The following is a 21,931-nucleotide window of genomic DNA, read 5'->3' as shown; positions in this document are numbered from 1 at the left end:
ATCAGAGATCAGACTAGAACATGACTTTATAAACTTACATTCGTTATCATCATTTTTTAGGAATTATGCAAATACAGGTGCACAACCTTTTATCCGAAGATCCAAATAACGAAAACCTCCGAATAGCGGCCATTTTTTCGGTCCTTGAAGAAAGGTCCTTGAAAACGTTCACCGAGGGCGGCCCGCAGAGGTGACAGCGGAACCTCCGGTCGGTCCTCGAAGAAAGGGGAACTAAATCCCCATTCATAAAAGAGAAGGTGAGGGTATATTGCGCGGGAGGGTTAATAATTGACAATATGCTGCTGCCTGCCCGCTGAGTTAAAAAGTTCCCACGGTAGACTCACGATACACAGTGTTTCGTGAGTCTTGCGTGGGAACATTTTAACTCAGCGGGGCAAGCAGCAGCAGATTGTCGCTCCCTTCAGTTTCACCCCACCTACACCCCTCTGCTTCCCGGCCATGTGTGTGACCCCTTCCCTCCCCTCTCCAGCTCCCCGCTCATTGCACCGACGCGGGGGCTTTGCACTGTCTTCAAGTCGGCGATGCCAGCAGGACCAAAGATCTTATAGCTCCGCTATAGGATCTTTGAGCAGGACCGTGCCAGTCACCGGAGACGTCAGGACCAACGGGACACCGACCCCCAGGCCCACTGCAAGCACGGAGATCCCAGAGACCCACAGCCAGCAGCAGCCCAGCCCCGTTCCAACTCCAGAGGAAAACTGCAAACTGGCCGGAGACGTCAGGACCACCAGAAGCCGTTCCCCGAGCTGCGCCCCCTCATCGGGACACCGACCCCCAGGCCCACTGCAAGCACGGAGATCCCAGAGACCCACAGCCAACAGCAGCCCAGCCCAGCCCCACTGCAACTACAGAGGAACCTGGGTTGCGGATGATGGGGCGCAGCTCGGGGCGTCGTAGGGGCCCATCGGGGAGCGGGTTCCTGTTGGTCCTGACGTCTCCGGCCACCTGCCATCCTCCGGGAACTGTACCGCCCTTGCAGGAGAGTGGGGTTGTTTGTTGTTGCAGAGGGAGGGGGCAAGGGCGGTACAGTTCCCAGTCTTAGCTCCAGTCCAGGGGGGTGGCCGGAGACGTCAGGACCAACGGGACACCGACCCCCAGGCCCACTGCAAGCACGGAGATCCCAGAGACCCACAGCCAGCAGCAACTCCAGCCCAGCCCCGCTCCAACTCCAGAGGAACACGTAGGGGCAGAAGCTGATGGTGTGCAAGGTACGTCTTGTTCTTGGGGTGGCGGATGAGGGGGCGCAGCTCGGGCTGTGGGCAAACTGCCACTTGTCGCCGTAGCGGCCCATCGGGGAGCGGATTCCTCTGGAGTTGGAGGGGGAGGTGGGGGGGGGGTATTGTGCTGTTTGATGCCCCTGCTATCCCAGGGACAGGGAGACACAGCGGCTTTTTAGACTGGTGGGCAATCACTTCCAAAGTTCTGCCCACACAGTCAGTACACCTCTCCTACACTGCATTTCATACAGACATTTATTCTGCTAGAAAAAACTACATTGAAGACGCAAACTCGCGACCGAGTAACTGCCGGGATCAAGGCGCAAACTCGCGACCTTGCGGATATGAGCCGAGCACTCTACCACTGAGCCAGCCATTAAAATCTACGCTAAAAAATTTCCATTCCGAAGACCGACAAATTCTGAATTACGAAAAGTGTCTGGTCCCAAGGCTTTCGGATAAAAGGTTGTGCACCTGTACGTTGATGGTTGTTCGGAAAAAATTTGCCGGACTGAAGTCTGGAATAGACTCATTCTCTTATGGGGCAAGCTATGCTTATACAATATCTGCTGGCACTATAAACAGTAAAGTGACTTCATTGAAACATAGAGCAACTCATCCATTCCTTCTCTCTAGAAATGCTGCCTGTCCCGTTGAGTTACTCCTGCATTTTGTGTCTATCTTCGATTTAAACCAGCATCTTCAATTCCTTCGTACACAACAATAAATATTGTTATTGTACCTGTCTCTCCTCAGGTAGCTTGTTCCATATACCCACCACTAAGTTGCCCCTTGGGTTCCTCTCCAATCTTTCCCCTCTCATCTTAAGCCTATGGCCTCTGGTACTGATTCCCCAACCGGGATAAAATAATCTTTTATTTTCCCTTGATTCTTTTATACACCTCTATAAGATCAGTCTCTTGCACTCCAAGAAATAAAGTCCCAACCTCTCCCTATAGTTCAGACCCTCTGTTGCAGTCCTGGTAATATCCTCAAATCTTCTCTGCACTCTTTCCAGCATAATGATGTTCTTTGGTATAGCAGGATGATCAAAACTGAAGACTACTCCAAATGTGACCTCACCAACATCTTGTACAAATGTAATATAACATCCAAATTCTATACTCAATACTCTGATTGATGGAGGTCGATGCACCAAAAGCTGCCTTTACCACCCTATCTACCTGTCTTGACCGGGTGGATGTGGAGAGGATAGTTCTTCTTGTTTGAGAATTTTTTAATTAAAAAGTGGTGTCCCTTTAAATTATTGCAATGATGTTAGTGCAATCAAGAAAGCCAAAGTAACTGCATGGTTTTATAAGCTTTCTTGATGTTTAATTTAATCTTGGCTGATTTGTATCTAACTGCATTTATCTGCCTTTAAGTCTTGAGTTATTGTCTAAGAATATTCATTGTTTTTTATTTTGAAAATTCATATAATGATAAATCTACAGCCTTTCTCAGGAGGGAACATTTTCATTGTTCCGTTTTGTGACATATGACAAACAAATAAAACACTTGAAATTTATGTTGGGGTGTGGGTGGCAGGGGAAGTGCCCAAATATTTCTCCAGCAAGACTAAATTCCAATTTTAAAATTGTCTCCCCTTATTGCACTTAAGTGCTAGTGGTAGTCAGTTCTGTGTGGTCTTTGTTCTTTCAAAAAATAATTGACTCAAAACACAAGCAGTCTGCTGGAGGAACTTAAGGGCATGTCCCACTTTCAAGACCTAATTCACGACCTTTTGTACTCGTGGACATTTTGCATCATGTTAAAAAAATGCCCCGACATACTTGATGCCACGAGTACCTACAACTAGCGTCATGACCTGCTACGACCTACCTACGACCACATGACGACCATGCTGCGAGTATGAGTCAAGGGCAAACTCGGCAGAGGTCGTGAATTAGTGGGACAGGCTCTTTAGCTGGCCAGGCAGCATCTGTGGAGATATATAGACTGTGGGTGTTTGGGGTCAGGAAAATTTATCAGGATGAATTTCTCAGAATCTTGACCTGAAATGTCCACTGTTCATTTTCTTCCACAGATAATGCCTGACCTGCTGAATTCCTCCAGCAGATTGTTACTCCAGATTCCAGTATCTCCAGTCTCGTGTTTCCATTTGACTAGGTCACCTGCTTTCACCTGCATGCTCTCTTTTGTATGTGCTGTGGGGACATAATCCACATTTATGAAGCCGGTCTCATTCTAACCCAATAAGTTCTGGTATTAGTGTGGCACATACTTCCAAATCAATATAAATTGTTTGATGTGACAGAGAAATGAACTGCAGAATGGAACGGTTTGGCCAAAGTTGATAAATTCTTCCCATTTGTAACCCAGCCCTCTTGCAATGATAGCAACTATTTGGGACTGATGATATTGAATTGTTATGTGTGCTATTCATCCATTATTTTTCTTTTAAGATTGTGCTTTCAGATATTAATGCTATCAAGTACATATTGAGCATAGGATTTTTGAAATATGACTGACCAATGTTTTCCTTTAAATTTCAGAAAAAGAAGGTCCTGAGAAAAAGAAAATGAAAAGGGAACCTGTAAACAAAAAATCAGTTCCGATTTGCAAGGCCACACTTGGCGGCATACTTATTGGGTATCCACTGTCGGAACGTCAACAGATGGCTCTAGTGATGCAGATGACTGCGAGAGATAACAGTCCAGGTCATACCAACCATATTTTTGATTTTTCTTGTCATCTTGTGCAATAATTCGTAAGGGGCAAAATTTCTAAAGTTTTTCAAATTTTTCTTTGTTGAAATGGTATAACTAAAATAATGCTTTGCTATTTCTGTTCAAATAAGTAAACATGGTGTCCTGTGTAAATGCACCAATTTGATCAAACAGGAGTTGAATTGAAAATGAAATCAAGTGAGAAAAAGCTTATTCTTTATAAAATAGTAAGCTTTTGGTAAACTCAGATATTCTGGTTGATATATTATCATTTTTATTCTGGGGTTATCTAATGAGTCCATGTTTGCTTCATTGACTTCCATTTTCTTCCCTTGTGAAAGTGCTGATTCTCTCACAGAGGTACTGTCCTTAAGCAGCCTTTGGTTTGGAATTTAAATGCCAGTTAAAGTTCCTTATCTTAATTCGCTGATGAAACGTGGAATGTTGTATCTTAAAGCTATGGGACCTGCAGTCATCATGAATCAGCAATTTCAACCATTGTTTTATCTTGCAAGCATTTTTGTGAAAACTTTGTGGTTTATTCAATTTACTATATGCTTCTTGGAGATAACTGAGTTTTTATTCCTAGTGTGAGCTCTCAATTTCATACATCATTGATTCTTGAGATCAAATTACTGCAATGTGGGAGGGATATCCTGTTTAATTTACTGCTATCATTTTAAAGGGGCAGGCCAACTTCTCTAAAATTTAAGGCTTACAAAATATAGGTCAAAAGGAAGAAAAATGCAGATCTTTAAAGAGGAGGTGATTGAGGGTAGGGCAGTGGATGTTGTCTCCATGGACTTTCAGGAATTTGATATGATCCCTTGTGATCTAGAAGATTAAGATACATGAGATCCAGGGTAACTTGGTAGTTTGGATTCAAAACTGGCTTACTCATAGAAGACAGACAATAAAACCCTCTTGACTCGTGAGAGGAGTGGTGGAAGGATGTCTTTCTGCCTGGAGATCTGTGACCAGTGGTGCTCCACAGGGATCAGTGCTCGGACATCAGCACTGAACAGCCATGATCACAATGAATGGCGGTGCTGGCTCGAAGGGCCGAATGACCTCCTCCTGCACCTGTTTTCTATGTTTCTATCTGCTATTTATGATATAGATAAATGACTTAGAAAAAATATATATTTAGGTTAGTTATTAAGTTTGCAGACGACGCAAAAATTGGTGGAGTTGCAAACAGTGCTGAAGGCTATTAAAAATAAGATATCGATCAATCACAGATATAGGAGCAGGAAAATGGTAGATGGAATGTAATCTGAGCAAGTGTGAGGTGTTGTACTTGGGGAAGTCAAATGGAAAGGGAAAGTATATAGTTAATTGTACAGATTAATGATGTACAGAGGAAAATTTGGGTCCAGGTGCATAACTCCCTGAAAGTGGTAACACAACTAGATAGGATGGTAAAGAAGGCCTATGATGTGCTTGCCTTCGTCAGTCAAGCCTTTGATAATATGAGTCAGAAAGTCATTGCAGCTTTATAAAACTTTGGTTTGATGCAGTTGAAGAATTTGTGTGCAGTTCTAGTCACCCCATTGCAGGAAGGACATGCAGACTTTGTAGAGGGTGCATGAGGTTTACTAGAATGCTGTTTGGATTGGAGGGTATTAACTATAAGGAGAGGTTGGATAAACAGATTATTTTCTCTGGAACATCAGTGGCTAATGGGAAACCATAAATAGAAGTTTATAACATTTGAGGCATTGATAGGGTAGATGGTTTGGAAACCTTTTTCTCAAGATGCAAATGTCAAATACTATAGAGCATAGCTTTAAAGTGAGAACAGGAAAGTTTAAATGAGATTGAGGGGCAATCTTTTTGCAAAGGAAGTGATGGGTGCCTGGAATGCACTGCAAGGGTTGATGGTGAGTAAGCAGATAAGACGGTGGCTTTTAGATAAACACCTGAAAACACAGCAAATGGAGGGATATTGGTAGAAGCGATTAGTTTAATTTGGGGTTGTGTTTGGCACAGATATAATGTGCCGTTCCTGTGCTGTACTGTTCTTTGTCTGATTTGAATAATCCTTCTGAAAGGGCTAGGAAACAGTAGCAATTCACACAAACAACTGGAGAGGGATTGAAATTTAACAATCCATTGAGCTAGCTTCTGTCACTTAAATATTTCACACACTTCATAGATGCAGTTATTATTCTGGGCAACCAAGTCAGTGACTGACAAAAATAACATTATGGATCTAGTCCATTTGTCAATGTTTACAGACTGGTGAATACACAAAGTAAAGTGAAGTTTGTACAGAATATTTGGTATTGACCTTCATTAATGCTAAAAGTTTAGGAGGTTAAAGAAGGGATTCCCTGTGAAATCAGTACCACTTAATCTGTGTCTTACATAATTGGGGAAAAATAATTGCCTTTTCCTGATTATGTAGATACAGATTTTTGTGTCGCACTTGGATCTCTTGTAATATTGATTCTTGCTCAGCCAGGCTTTGATTCTTAAGTTCTTTATCGTCCATTATCATTTGTTTTTATTTTGGTGCCAAATTGTGTTTTCACTTTTTTCATTGCGCTCACTCTCCGCATTCTTTACTGGACCTGCATTGTAATAATGATCATGTTTCTTATTGAGAAAATATTCATTTACCACAAATGTTTTCTGATATTAGGTAGTGTTTGCTTGCTTATTTACTTTCAATTATGACTTCAGCTTACTGGGTTTTTCAAAACTCAGTTCCCATGCTTATAAACTAATAAAGTTCACCAAAATTACTGGAAAATAAATATAATTGTGAATGTTCAGTTCATGAGTCTATGTCAATGGGATATGAAATGTTCTATGAATACTTTGTGTACCATTTAAATTACATTCAAAGGTGCATGACTTTGTTTTGACTGCTGAAGAACAAAATATGGAGAAAAGGGTTCACAATTTCCACAGTTGTTACTGAGAGCTGCTTTAAATTTGGTGTGGCCTGGAGACAAAAGGAGCCAAAACAGGTAGTAATATGTCACAGTGTAAATTTTGAACTGCACCTAGTTTGGTTACTGTGCCAGTGAAGGATGTCCAACATTATCCAAAGATTGCATGCATTACAATCTAAAGTTATTAGCATTAGTACTCAGATAATAATGAACATCAACCCAGAACAATGGCCACTAAATTCGATAAAGCCAGTATATGTAATAATAAAACTTAATTAACCTTCTTTAAGAAATTTCCGCTTTTAATTTATTTGATCGAGGAACAGCAGGATAATTATGATTGCTCATCCAACTCCCGACTACACTGAGCACAAATTTAAGATTGCTTCATTGTATGGGGTTCAGTGAAGGTTATTTCCAAGAAACTACTTAAGCCAATCTATATATTTTATCACTTCACTAATTGTCTATTCAAGGAGATTTGTGCTTAAACCAGCTATATTTATTTTGGTAAAATGCTGGTCACTTTCATAGGATCATACAGAATGGAAAGGTCTTTGACCCAATTCATCAAAGCTGACAAAGATACCCAATCTAAGCATTTGCCTGCACCTCGCCCATATCCCTCTATACCATGCCTATCTATGTACCTGTCCAAATGTCTTTTAAATGTTATTGTACCTGCCCTATCTACTTCCTCTGGCAGCTTGTTCCATATACCCATCACCGTATGTGAAAACGTTGCCATTTGGGAGCTGATTAAATCTTTCCCCTCTTATCTTTAATATATGCCCTCTAGATCTTGATTTCCCCCAGGCAGAAAGATGGTGCATTCATCCTATCTATGTTCTTCATGATTTTGTAAACCTCTAAGATTACCATCAGTCTCATGTGCCCCAAGGAATAAAGCCCTAGCTTGCCCACCCTCACCCTATAGCTCAGGCCTTGAATCCTGGCAACATACTTAGATCCCTTTCCAGCTTGCTGGGATCTATCTGAGAGCAAAGTGACCAAAACTGAACATACTATTCCAAGTGCAGCCTCTTCAACATCTTGTCTACCTGTGATACTACGTTCAGGTAGCTATGTACCTGTATTCCTATATCCCTCTGCTCTGCAACACTCTCTTGGTGCTCGATCGTTTACTTCAATATAATATGGTATTGTGGTAAATGTGCTGAATGACTGAGGAAGAAATATGTTGATTGTTATCAGAGGACAGACAGCCTGAATCTTTTTCCCCAGGGTGCAAATGTTGAAGGCTAGAGGGCTTAGCTTTAAGGTTAGAGGGGCAAAGTTTAAAGGAGATGTGTGGGACAAGTTTTTTTACACTGAGTGGTGGGTGCCTGGAATGTGCTGCCAGGAATGGTGCTGGAGTAAGTTACAATAGTGTCATTTTAATGACCTATGGATAAGCAAATGGATACGTAGGAAATGATGGGATACGGATTGCATGCAGACAGAGGCGACTAGTTTAATTTGGCATCGTGTCTGACAAGGGTGTTTTGGGCTTAAGAGCCTGTTCCTGTGCTATACTGTTCATTGTTCAAATACACAAATTTGGCTGAAACCCAATCTTCCTTTCTTTCTCATCTGATACAACTTCAAGTAGTATTCGTAATAGAAAACCCCTATTTGTACATCGTATGAACATAAATGGAAGTAAGAAGAGGGCATTTAACCTCTTCTCCAGTTCTGTCGTCTGATACAATGCCAATTTCTTACACTAAACCCAGATTCCATGATTCCATCAATGTCCAAAAAATTACCCATTTTTGTCTTAAATATACTTGCAGGCTGAGTCTTTAGAACACTCTTGGATAGAGAATTCTTAAGATTTACTATCCTAATAAATTTCTTCCAATCTCAGGCGCAAATTGTTATCCTCTTATTTCAAGAGTGACATCTGGGACTGTACAATCCACCCAAAGGAATGGTCAACCATTTATCTATCCTATCGATCCCTCAATAAATCGCTACTCGTTCCTCTAAACCAGGGGCCTCCAAACCTTTCAGCATGAGGGCCACATTATAAATTTCGCACATTTTTGCTGGCCGTACGCTCACGCTCACTCACTCACTCACTCACGCACGCACACCACACGCACCCGCACCAGCGCGCACACCCGCGCACTCATCCACACACACCCGCACACTCATCCACACACACACACACACGCACACCCACTCACACGCACACCCCCCCCACTCACACACCCCCCCCACTCACACACACACCCCCACTCACACCCCCCCCCCTCACACACACACCCCCCCTCATACACACACACCCCCCCCTCATACACACACACCCCCCCCTCATACACACACACCCCCCCCTCATACACACCCCCCCCCCCTCATACACACACACACCCCCCTCATACACACACACACCCCCCACCTCACACACACACACCCCCACTCACACACACCCTACTCACACACACCCCCCCCACTCACACACACCCCCCCCCCACTCACACACACACCCCCCCACTCACACACACACCCCCCCACTCACACACACACACCCCCCCACACACACACACTACGCCCACTTACACACACACATGCCCACTTTCACACACACACACGCTCACTCACACACCCACACACACCCACACACACGCCCACACACACACACCCCCACTCACACACACACACACGCCCACACACACGCCCACTCACACACACACCCCCCACTCACACACACACACACGCACACACACACACACACACACACTCGCTCACTGGGGCTGCCGCTGTCGCCAATCTTCACTGTCTCCCCGGGGCCATCGACGGTAACCTGTCAGCAGCTGCACACAAAACCTCAACTTGATAGCCTACGGCAAACGAACGTGTAAGTTCCCGTGCTACCACAGAACCCGCTAAATCGCCCGCCGCATGGAACGTGTTAAGGGCTTGCTGCGGGCCGGATAAAATCTTGTGGCGGGCCGAATGTGGCCCGCGGGCCATAGTTTGGAGTCCCCGGCTCTAAACTACAGAGAGTATAGGTTCTGTCGCAATCTTATCTCGCAGGATTCTGTGAATATTTTGTGTACGTCTGTTGTATCTAAATCCATCTTTCATTAGGGAGAACAGACCACGTGGCTTAGGCTTAGGCTTAGGCTTAATGAATTGGGTCAGACTATTCTCATCATTGGGCTTGAGGATCCTGACCTGCTGCTGTATAATTTAAAGCTTAGGCCCAGCTACGTTGTTGGGGAATTTCTTGATCTCAAATATGAAATTCCAAGGAATGCTGAAGATTAGACTTCTGATAAGCAATTCTTAAGTAGGTCATTTGACCAGCTGATTTTAAGTCTGTTCTCTCTGCTATTTTTTGCATTGTAACTTTTTAATATAACTCCATTTATATTGTTTTTGTCTTGATCTTGACATTTGTTTTTGCATAAAAACAATGCCTTAGCAAATTTAGAAAATGTAGTTCCTCTTGTATTGGAAGCATCTTTCAAGACACCTTTTTTTTAAAAGCATGTGAAAAAATTAACATTGTTTTCAGTAAAATATTATTTGCAGAATGGTAGAATTGCAGTTGAATACTGTAGTAACATAGCCAGTTCTGGTAAAGGTAATCAATGTACAAATAGCTTTACTTGTGCCTTTGAGTCTTTGTAAAACTGGATCCTGTCATCGACCTTAAGCCCACATGTCTGACTGCAGAGCAAACTACATCATCCCACTGTTTGTTGCATTTACTAACGCAGACGGGCCAATCTTCCCCCAGGAGTCAGTCTTCCTTCAGGCTAGTTAATGACAGCCTGTTTATCTCTGTAGTAGGGAATGCAAGGCTACAGTGATAGCAATTGAGACTTCAACAAAGTTTATAATTAAAAAGGAAAGGAACTACAAGGAGGCATATTGGACTGGGTTTCAACACTGGTAAACTCGTGTGTATCAACATATGGAATCATGTTGGAAGAAGTTAAATATAAAATGTTAAAATTTGAGAATTTAGCTTTCTAACTTGACTCTAAAAGTGATAAGATGTGCATTTTAACGTGTGCAAAGCATTTGACAAAGTGTCAACCACACAAGCTTAAAGTGCCTTGGGATGTTTCATTGTGATAGTTTCATTACATTTTAATGGAAATGTGTGTCATTATACAATAATTAGAAATCTCAACAAATTTGCAGGCATTGTCAAGCTGGGAGTAGTAGTTAAACATGAGGCTGTAATTGGGGATCTACAAAATGACATCAAAAAGTCCAAGTGCTGGTAGCGCCAGATAAAATGTAATATAGATAATTGTTGGGTACCACGCAAAAATGAGCAATTATATTCTCCACTAAATGGTATTCATTTTGTTTGGTTGGGATAAAGTGTTTTACCATATTTCAACCGTGGCAATCACTGAGCTGTAACCAAAATAAAAACCCTGCAAATCGAAGAGAACTAGAACAAACATTTTAGTTTAATTTAAAGAATTTGCATTCAAACAGACCCTTCGGCCCACCGCCCACACCAGCCATTCACACTAGTTCCAGGTTGTCCCACTTTCTCATCCATTTTCTACAAACGATGGTTAATTTACAGAGGCAAATTAACCCACAAACATTCACGTCTTTGAGTTGTGGAGGGAAAAGCGGAGCACCCGGAGGAAAGCCACAGGTGGGAATGCGAGTACTCCATACAGACATCACCCAAGGTCAGGATCGAACCCAGGTCTCTGGCACTGATAGGCATTCCTGATGACAGAAAGGTTAAATTACAGCCGAAAGATTTGGACTTCTCAGCATTTGATAGAAGCAACAAAACAATGATATAATCAATAAATAAAGTTATGTAAAGTCCAAGGAGCAATCATCAATTTCCTGTTCCAGCATTATTCAAATTCAATGCTAAAAATACGTTATGTGGGATTTTTTTTCCTGATAAACTATAGGGTAGAACATTCTGAACTATCATACCTTCAAAGAGAAAATGTATTATGACAAGAAAGTGAAAATTCTCTCATTTAGGTTGTTTTTATTCCGTTGATATTTAATTAAAATAATCCTGAAATTAAAATTACAGTTAGAGTTGCCGCTGTTATAGTAAGAAACAGTATGAATATGTATTAACATATCTTTTAACTTGTTCTTTGTTAAATACTGCAATTAGAAGTTACAGTAATGTATATGTGCAATCTTTATTACAGTAAGACCTCTTGCTCACTTACTAAATGACAAAATCTTAATTAAGTAAACTTAATACCAATATAATCTCACTCTGATGATAATGAACCTCAAATTGTTCCAAGGTTCATCTGCATGGGAAAGTCTTTCAAAGGCCTTTGGATATAAATTCTAAATGGATCTTTTGTTTCATGAAGAAATTCCTTCTGACATCAGTCATCTTTTTTGTACAAGAACAGTGCAGTAAAATCTGATTTCTCAGTTCTGAATTTTTTAGTACAAATCCAATTAAATATGTTCTTATTTAGCAAATTGGTTTTCATTTTGACCAAGTAATGATTTATACAGTATATTGTTATAAATTGGGATGTGTGGCACATCAAAATCACTACAATAACAGTTGGAATGTTGCATGCAATTTGAGCAGCAGGCTGCCTAAAATAGTACTTTGGTAATAGCCCTGTCCCACATTACGAGTTCATTCAAGAACTCTCCCGAGTTTAAAAAAAATCAAACTCGTGGTAAGCACAGAGAATGAACGTAGTGGTTACATCGGAGCTCGGGGACGTCTCTTACCGGCTCGTAACGCTAACGGCAGGTACTCGAGAAGACTCGCTAACGGCAGGTAAGCACCGGAAGACTCGTGAAGATTTTTCAACATGTTGGAAAAATGTCCACGAGAGCCCCGAGTACCGAAGATTGGCCATAACCGTAAATCTCCCAGTTCGAATCAGGGCAAACTCGGGAGAGCTCTTGGAATGAACTCGTACTGTGGGACAGGGCTTTAAAGGAGCATATTAGAGCAACCTTTACCTTTTTCAAAATGTAATAAACTGTGCCATTCTATCTTGCACAACCTCCACTTTACCTTCTAATTTCCCCAGTCAACTAGTCAACTGTTGTGTGTGCTCCTCTCTGTGAGCTTGTTGAATATTGGTCAATTATTAAACTCCCTTATTCACCTCCCCCCCCCCCAATGTAAATCCATGGTTGATTTCTTACCAATCAGCAAAGGTAGTGCGATCGGACTGAGTACTATACATCCGCACTAGAGTTCCCATGTAGATCTTTTTAATGCGCCACTGGAGAATCATTAAGAATAATTGCTGTGAATAATTCACATTTCTTATTGGCTCAATGCCTTTCTACTGTGAATGACTGTGCAAGAGTTATGGAAACTAGTGTACTTATGTCAACAGTTCATGTTCCTTCTTCAGAAGAACTTTACAACTGGCAAAGTAAGGAGATTTTTGTGCCTTCAGCCTGAGCTGAGTTTGAACTCGTTTTCCAGAATTGACACGACAGCATGCTCATGTGCAGCACAATTTAATTATTGGTATTTCAGCTTTAAAAATAAGCATTGTGTAAGAAAATCTTTTTGTATTTGTGGTCCTAAATGATTCCTCTTGTGTGCCTCTACACCGCTGTGTGCTTCTTGTGTTACCTTTCTGCTTTTGCGGCATATTTTCATTGACCATCCAAATTTAGAAATATGTATGAATTCGCATATTTACAATTCAGTCCTTTAATTGTTTTATCTATGAAATGTTATTGTTTCATTTATGAATTTTATTTTCTAGGCAGCTGGTATTTTGCTGGTGTTAGCATTTCTAAACAAATGTATATCTTTATTAAAAAGCAGAAGAATGTAGTGACAACAATCGACTTAATTTGATGAAATGTGGTTTACACCTTCATTTCACTGAATCCCCAATTTCAGATAGTTTTGGAACATTATTGATGTATGTTTATTATCTGTTCTATTGATCATTGGTAATGCAGATGCTGGGAAAATAAATCTGCTGGTAAGGTTGAGTAAAAAATATATGCTTTTGAGAAAAATTTTAATGGGCGGCACGGTACCTCAGCGGTAGAGTTGCAGCCTTACAGCGCTAGAGACCTGGATTCGATCCTGACTATGGGTGCTGTTTGTACGTTTGTTTGTATTTTCTCCGTGACTGGGTTTTCCCTGGTGTTCCGGTTTCCTCCCACACTCCAAAGATGTACAGGTTTGTAGGTTAATTTAGCTTTGGTAAAATTGTAAATAGTCTTGAGTGTATAGATAGTGCTAGTGTAAAGGAATCACTGGTTGGCGCAGACTCGGTGGGCCAAAGGGCCTGTTTCCGCGCTGTATCTCTAAACTAAAAACAAATAGCTTTACAGTATAACCATCCTGCTAACTTTTCTAAGCTTCATGTTGGAACTTAAATCTAATAGTATTAATCTTGCATTTGCGTAATTTATAACATTAACTGATCAAATATTTGTATTTATTCTTAATAGATTCTACTCCAAACCACCCATCTCAGGCAACACCAGGACAGAAAAAGACTCCAAGTTCCTCATCTCGACAAAAAGACAAAGTTAATAAACGAAATGAGAGAGGAGAAACACCATTGCACATGGCAGCCATTCGTGGTGAGACTAAGCAAGTCAAAGAGCTTATTAGTCAAGGTGCTGATGTTAACGTTAAAGATTTTGCTGGTGAGTCAAAGAATGGCCTTAAATTTTATTATGTGAAATACCTGGAGGATTTTTGGCATTTTGTTTCTATGATGTCTTTCACTTGCTTTCCTCTCTCAATGAGTTTGTCTCAGTGATAGCTGAGTCTGCAAGTTCAGTTTTTGATCAGCTATGTTGGCTGATCTCAGTTACAGCAGTATTTACCCAACCTTTCTCACTATTAGGGAGGAAATAAATAATCAGCCAGTTCCCATTTCTTGTGATGCAGATTCCTATAAGCAAGTTCGGTATTCCGACTGCGCATGCTCAGATCATGGGTCACAAGCGAAACACACACTCGGCAGCCGTGCCGCGGCATGCACATAGACCTATGCCTCATCCGCAGCCAGGATTGATCCCGGGTCTCCGGCGCCGCAATCTCTGTCGAACCTCCACTGGACAATCCCTGTCGCCTCCCGAGTGCCACACCCTTGCCCAGGGGCGGCCAGAGACGTCAGGAGTTAGACAGGTGCGGCGCCCACAGCCAGCGCGGAGAAGCAGCGCTAAATCCAGTTCAGCTCTGCCTGTTCTGCCGGGTTAACCTATAGCCCTGCCTGGACTTACGGGAACGACGGCCCAGGCTTACAGCCGGCACGGAGAAGCAGCGCTAACTCCACGGCTCCGGGCTGGTGGCCCGTCAGTCTAGGCGAGGCTGTAGGTTAACCCGGCGAGACAGGCAGAGTTGAGCTGGATTTAGAGCTGCTTCTCCGCGCTGGCTTTAAGCCTGGTCCGTCGTTCCCGTAGGTCCAGGCAGGACTGGTGGGTTCACAGGCAGATTTGAGCTGGATTTAGCACTGCTTCTCCGTGCTGGCTGTAAGCCTGGGCCGTCGTTTCCGTAAGTCCTGGCAGGGCTGTAGGTTAACCCGAAAAACAGGCAGAGTTGAGCTGGATATAGCGCTGCTTCTCTGCGCTGGCTGTGGGCCTGAGGGCACCGCTCCCGTCTGACTCTGGGCACTCTCGGGAGGGGACGGGGATGGTCCAGTGGCGGTTCGGCAGCGATTACGGTGCAGGAGACCCGGATTCGGTCCTGGCTGCAAAGGAGGTGCAGATCTGTGTCCATGCCGCAGCACGGCTGCTGAGAGTTTTTATCACTTGTGACCTTTGACAAATCCCATGATTCCTTGCATTTTTCGGAATACCGAACTCACTTATTGGAATTTGCACGTTAATGACAATAGGATCAGAATCGCTTGTCCACTCCTATGGTAAAGCCTCTTTTCAAACTTGCACATGAATAGAAACTGCATATAAAAGTTAATGGAGACCAACCAGTCTCTTTGGAGATTGCCAAAGATTGGGATAGACAAGTCTAGTTCAAAAATGAGTTGTTACATTTGAAAACCAAATTCAGTGACAGTTTTCTCCCAGCTGTTATCAGGCAACTGAACCGTCCTATCACGGACTAGAGGGCGGTCCTGACCTCCCATCTACCTCATTAGAGACCTTCTGACTACCTTTAATCAGATTTTTCTGGACTCTATCTTGCACTAAACATTATTCCCTCTATCCCGTATCTGTGCACTGTGGGTGGCTTGATTGTAATCATGTAGTCTTTCCGCTGACTGAAAAGCACGCAACAACAACAAAAAATCATTGTATCGTGGTACATGTGACACTAAACTAAATTAAAACAGAGTAGCATAATTGACTTCACCTTTGAATCATAAATGAGGCATAGACCTTTGGGCATGGGTGGCTAAAAGTCACACTTTTAAAACCTGATTGACTGTGATGCATTAACAATGCACATCAGTACATTAACACAGTTTATGCCACAGTTTATTCAACACAATTCGTCCAGTGGTATAAACTCCATTTGTTAGGATTCAAAATGCTTTTTGCCCTGGACAATGTTTGTGAAATTTGCAACTGGTTGCATGCTGTTGGTTTAAAAAAAAAACGTATTTATTGGATTCAAAGCGGCATTGAAAATGCTCAACGCTTCCCAAACACTCGTTTGTGTTCATATTCATTCAAACGGAAGGTGTTATTGGTAAACGCTGTGTGCTCACTTTGTCTTGCAGATTGTGTACATAGTTAATATGTCTCCACTGTAAACTGCTTGAACTTAGAATTTCTGACGATAAAATAAAGCTGTAATGAAGGTCTCAATTCTTCTATGAACATCTCCATGGCACCCTCTGCAGGCGATAATAAAATTGAATTCTTCCAAATTTGAGCTTTTGAAAGATGCAAGTGGTGTGGAGGACGTCAGACCTGTATTTAGGACACAGATGCCAAAAATATTTTGTTCAGCAGGTGATTCTAGTAGGAATTATTCCTCATCCCCTTCTGATTGATAGGATGGCTAAACTGCACATGATTAATACCTGAGGAGTCTGCAGTAATATAAATTGGGGGGAAATTTGGAAAATAACGTTCACTTTCACCAAGCCATTTATATGGATATTTTGATTCTAGTAAGGCTGAAGTGTGACTACATTCCAGAGAATCTCAAACTTGGTGGTTAACTTCTGACATTTACAGCAGAATCAAAGTAATATGGAGCATTGTAATGTTACGATAATAAGATTTTTAATGAATCATAAACTGGCTTTGTCCCTCTGTTCTGCCTCCCTTCTTCCAACCGGTAACCATATTCAGTTAAAGCCAAGGCAAGCCAACATTAATTCGCACAAAACTTTGATTACCCCTAACCCCAGTCTTTGCCATCCTGTCCCTCATAAACCCCTCTAACTTACCCACCCCTGATAACCATACTGTAGTCACCTAGCTTCTCCTTGCTGCCCCTGTTAAATAACATTAGTCACCCTTCTGTCTTCTAAAACATCACCTATGCCTAAAAGATGAAGCCGATATCTATGCTAGACGATATCCATGCAGTTGGCCTCGGCAATTTCTTCCCTCGGTTTCCCACAAGGCCTGAGTATTCACAAGGTCAGGCCTTGGGCATTTATATATCTTAATGCACTCTAAGACTGCCAATCCCTCCACTATAGTAATCTGTATATGATCCAAGACATCACAGCTTATTTGCCTCAATTCCTTATCCTCCATGTTCTTTACCACAGTAAAAAACGATGAAAAATATTAATTAAAAATCTCACCCATCGCTTCTGGCTCCACACATGGCAAACATGCTGATCTTTAATAAGACCTATTCTCTCCACAACCATCTTATTAATATACCTTTGGAGTGTCGAGATTTTACCTAGCCTGCCAGATCCATTTCATGCCTTTTTAACCTCATGATTTACCTCCTGCATATCTTATACTCGGCAAGAAGTGCAGGAGCTGATGCTCACATGGTTTAAAGGCTCAACAGCAAGCAATATTTCCCTACACTGAAAAGCAGTGTGCAGATTTAATCAATTTTGTGATCCTTGCCATAATTCTTCGAGTTAATCAGAATGTATTTGTCAAGCACTGGATTCACAAAGTCAGTAATTAAAAAAGTGAATTAAGGTTTATTTTTAAATCCTCATTTAAACTGTGTAAAATAATTGTTTTTTTCTTGTTTGCTCTAACCCCATGCAATCTTAGACTGGACTCCACTACATGAAGCTTGCAATTTGGGTTATTATGAAGTTGCTAAATTGCTGATACTTGCAGGAGCTGATGTAAATACCCGGGGTCTTGAAAATGATACTCCATTGCATGATGCTGCAAGCAATGGACATAGAGATGTACGTATTGCCATTTGTTAGCTACTTATTTTGTTGCATGAAGTTGAATTTTAATGTAATAGAGTCAGGAGTGTCGTATTGTCATATATCCTGAAACAGAACAATTAAATTCTTACTTGCTGCAGCAGCAGCACAACAGATTTGTAAACATAGATACAAAACCCTTCGAAGGGTTCTGAACCAAAACATCTCTTATTTTTATCCGGAGTTGGTGCCTGATCCGTTGAATTACACCTGCATTTTGTGTCTATCTTTGGTGTAAACCAGCATCTTCAGTTCCTTCCGAGACAGATATGTAAACATAGTACTCTGTAAACACCATAATAAACAAACAATTATAAAAAACAAACCATTACAGTGCCGTCCATAATGTTTGGGACAAAGACCCATCATATAATTTATTTGCCTCTGTACTCCATAATTTGAGATTTGTAATAGAAAAAAATCACATGTGGTTAAAGTTCACATTTAATAAAGGCCATTTTTATATATTTTGGTTTCACCATGCAGAAATTACAGCAGTGTTTATACATAGTCCCCCCATTTCAGGGCACCACAATGTTTGGGACACAGCAATGTCATGTAAATGAAAGTAGTCACGTTTAGTATTTTGTTGCATATCCTTTGCATGCAATGACTGCTTGAAGTCTACGATTCATGGACATCACCAGTTGCTGGGTGTCTTCTCTGGTGATGCTCTGCCAGGCCTGTATTGCAGACATATTTAGCTCTTTAGCTTATGCTTGTTTTGGGGGCTAGTCCCCTTCAGTTTTTTCTTCAGCATATAAAAGGCATGCTCAATTGGGTTCAGATCGGGTGATTGACTTGGCCACTCAAGAATTTACCATTTTTAGCTTTGAAAAACTCCTTTGTTGCTTTAGCAGTATGTTTGGGATCATTGTCTTGCTTTGGAATAAACCACCAGCCAATGAGTTTTGAGGCATTTGTTTGAACTTGAGCAGATAAGATGTGTCTATACATTTCAGAATTAATTATGCTATTACCATCAGCAGTTGTATCATCAATGAAGATAAGTGAGCCAGTACCTTCAGCAGCCATACACGCCCCACCACCGTGTTTCACAGATGAGGCGGTTTGCTTTGGATCTTGGGCAGTTCCTTCTGTCCTCCATAGTTTGCTCTCGCCATCATTTTGATATAATTTAATCTTCGTCTCATCTGTCCACAAGACCTTTGTCCGGAACTGTGGTTGCTCTTTTAAGTACTTCTTGGCAAACCGTAACCTGGCCATCCTATTTTTGCGGCTAACCAGTGGTTTGTATCTTGCGGTGTAGCCTCTGTATTTCTGTTCATGAAGTCTTCTGCAGACAGTGGTCATTGACAAATCCACACCTGACTCCTGAAGAGCGTTTCTGATCAGACGGACAGGTGTTTGGGTTTTTTTCTTTATTATAGAGAGAATTCTACTGTGGAGGTCTTCCTTGGCCTGCCAGTCCCTTGGTGATTAGTAAGCTCACCAGTGCTCTCTTTCTTCTTAATAATGTTCCAAACAGTTAATTTTGATAAATCTTGGTTTTGGCCAATAACAATTTTATTCTTGTATCTCAGTCTCATAATGGCTTATTTGACTTTCATTGGCACAACTTTGATCCTCGTGTTGATAAACAGCAATAGACGTTTCCAAAGCTGATGGAAAGACTGGAGGCAAGACTAGGTGCTGAGAGTCTCTTATACCTGCATAAAGGAGGCAATTAAACATACCTGAGCAATTACAAACGCCTGTGAAGCCTTGTGTCCCAAAAACAATGGTGCCCTGAAATGGGGGGACTATGTGTAAACGCAACTAATTTCCACATGGTGAAACCAAACTGTATAAAAATGTGCTTTGTTAAAATTTGACTGTGCACTTTAACCACATGTGATTTTTTTTTTCCTCCATTACAAATCTCAAATTGTGGCAAATAAATAAATGATGGGTCTTTGTCCCAAACATTGTGGAGGGCACTGTATGAACTTTAAGTGTAAAGTGCTCCCACAAATTATGGTCTACTCAGTTTTACAGCAGTCTTGCACCATTTTAAAATGTAGTTTTGCTGAGCATGTGGTTCTTGAGAAAAGGAGCTCTTAGTTGTTCACCTTGATGCCCTTTTCTTTTAGATTGTGAAATTGCTTTTGCGCAATGGTGGGGATGCATACCAGATGAATCATCGTGGAGAGCGTCCTGTGGATGTGGCTGATTCAGATGAAATGGTGCAGCTTCTGAAAAGGTTGCTTCCGCTTTCTGATGATGAGGATGATGATAGTTGTACAGGTAGTAAGATAACCTTTCAGAACATTCCAGTTTAATGTAATAGGAGGTGCACACAAAAGCTGGAGAAACTCAGCGGGTGCAGCAGCATCTACGGAGCGAAGGAAATAGATAACGTTTCGGCCCGAAACGTTGACTATTTCCTTCGCTCCATAGATGCTGCTGCACCCGCTGAGTTTCTCCAGCTTTTTTGTGTACCTTCGATTTTCCAGCACCTGCAGTTCCTTCTTAAACACTTAATGTAATACACATCTTAGGAGTACATATTGAATTCTGCTCTCATCTGGCAATTGTTTTTTAAAGCATTTTTGGAATTATGCTGCAATCAACAGTAATATTCGCCATATATATTCTCTAAAGTCTGAGGGCTGTCATTGGGCTACAGCTCGTTTTATTTCCATCGCTGTCATTTCTAAAGTCTCATACTTTATCCAAGATCCAAGATGGCACTTGTCTGTGGCGACATGTTGCCGGCATGACAGCAGCGAATCATCAAATATAGTAGTGCTCAGCTTACCTGTATAAAAGAAACAGCAGAAACCAGCACTGTAACTGACAAGCTGCTAAATGCATTAAAACGCATTCGCGCGATTGCGATCTACCGGCAGCAACGGAGCTGCCGATTGTTAGGTAATCCCCGATCACAGGTCAGTAGACTGGGCAATGTTCAAGGACATGGCAACGGACCTGAATGAACACGTCACAGTCATCACAGACTTCATAAGGAAATATGTGGAGGACTGTATTCCTACAAAAGCCATCCGAGTGTTTCCTAACCAGAAGCCTTGGATGAACCAGGAGATCCGCATTCTTCTGAGGACCAGATCCCGGGCATTCAGGTCTGGTGACGCAGAGGTTTATAAGAAGTCCAGATACGACCTTGACAAGGCCATCAAAAAGGCCTGCTCAAAGCTGGAGAATGAGGTGGATATTCGGCAACTGTGGCAGGGCTAGAATGCCATCACCTCCTATAAGGGAAATTCGGGAAGCAGCTCAAGTGATGGCAAAGCATCACTCCCTGACGAGCTCAATGCGTTCTACTCACGCTTTGATAGGGAGAATACTGACGTGCCTTCCCGAGCCCTCATATGACCTGATGATATTGCATTCACAGTCACAGAAGCCGACGTCAGAAAATCCTTCAGGAGGGTGAACCTGATGATACACACGGTCGAGTTTTCAAAACCTGTGCAGACCAACTGGCTGGAGCTTTTGCAGACATTTTCAACCTCTCATTACTGAGGTCTGAGGTTTCCACCTGCTTTAAGAGGGTGTCAATAATACCGGTGCCCAAGAAGAGTAAGGTGATGTGCCTCAACGACTATCAACCAGTGGCACTAACGTCGGTGGTGATGGCGTGCTTTGAGAGGGTGGTTCTGGTGCATATCAACTCCTACCTCAACAAGATCCTCGACCCACTACGGTTCGCCTACCATCACAGCAGGTCAACGGAGGATGCGATCTCACTGGCTCTCCACTCCGCACTGGACCACTTGGACAATAAAAACACGCGTCTGGCTGTTGTTTGTAGGCTACAGCTC

The 21,931-nt window shown here is 42.1% G+C and overlaps 1 protein-coding gene across 5 annotated transcripts in view; it reads left to right on the top strand.

Moving 5' to 3' along the window:
• Positions 1-21,931, top strand: part of ankrd12 (ankyrin repeat domain 12) — a 194,479-nt gene that overhangs the window by 139,869 nt on the left and 32,679 nt on the right. For 4 of the 5 annotated variants that reach the window (XM_033019837.1, XM_033019833.1, XM_033019834.1 and 1 more), the window contains 4 exons: positions 3,755-3,919; positions 14,257-14,457; positions 17,980-18,122; positions 20,240-20,393. In XM_033019837.1, coding sequence (XP_032875728.1) covers positions 3,755-3,919; positions 14,257-14,457; positions 17,980-18,122; positions 20,240-20,393 — 663 coding nt within the window. The remainder of the gene's footprint in view (positions 1-3,754; positions 3,920-14,256; positions 14,458-17,979; positions 18,123-20,239; positions 20,394-21,931) is intronic. The other variant, XM_033019836.1, reaches the window with a different exon arrangement.

The sequence above is a fragment of the Amblyraja radiata genome, chromosome 4, assembly GCF_010909765.2.
Source record: "Amblyraja radiata isolate CabotCenter1 chromosome 4, sAmbRad1.1.pri, whole genome shotgun sequence".
Classification (NCBI taxonomy): Eukaryota; Metazoa; Chordata; class Chondrichthyes; order Rajiformes; family Rajidae; genus Amblyraja; species Amblyraja radiata.
Note: the sequence above shows the minus strand (reverse complement) of the source record. Positions and strands in the feature narration are given on the sequence as shown.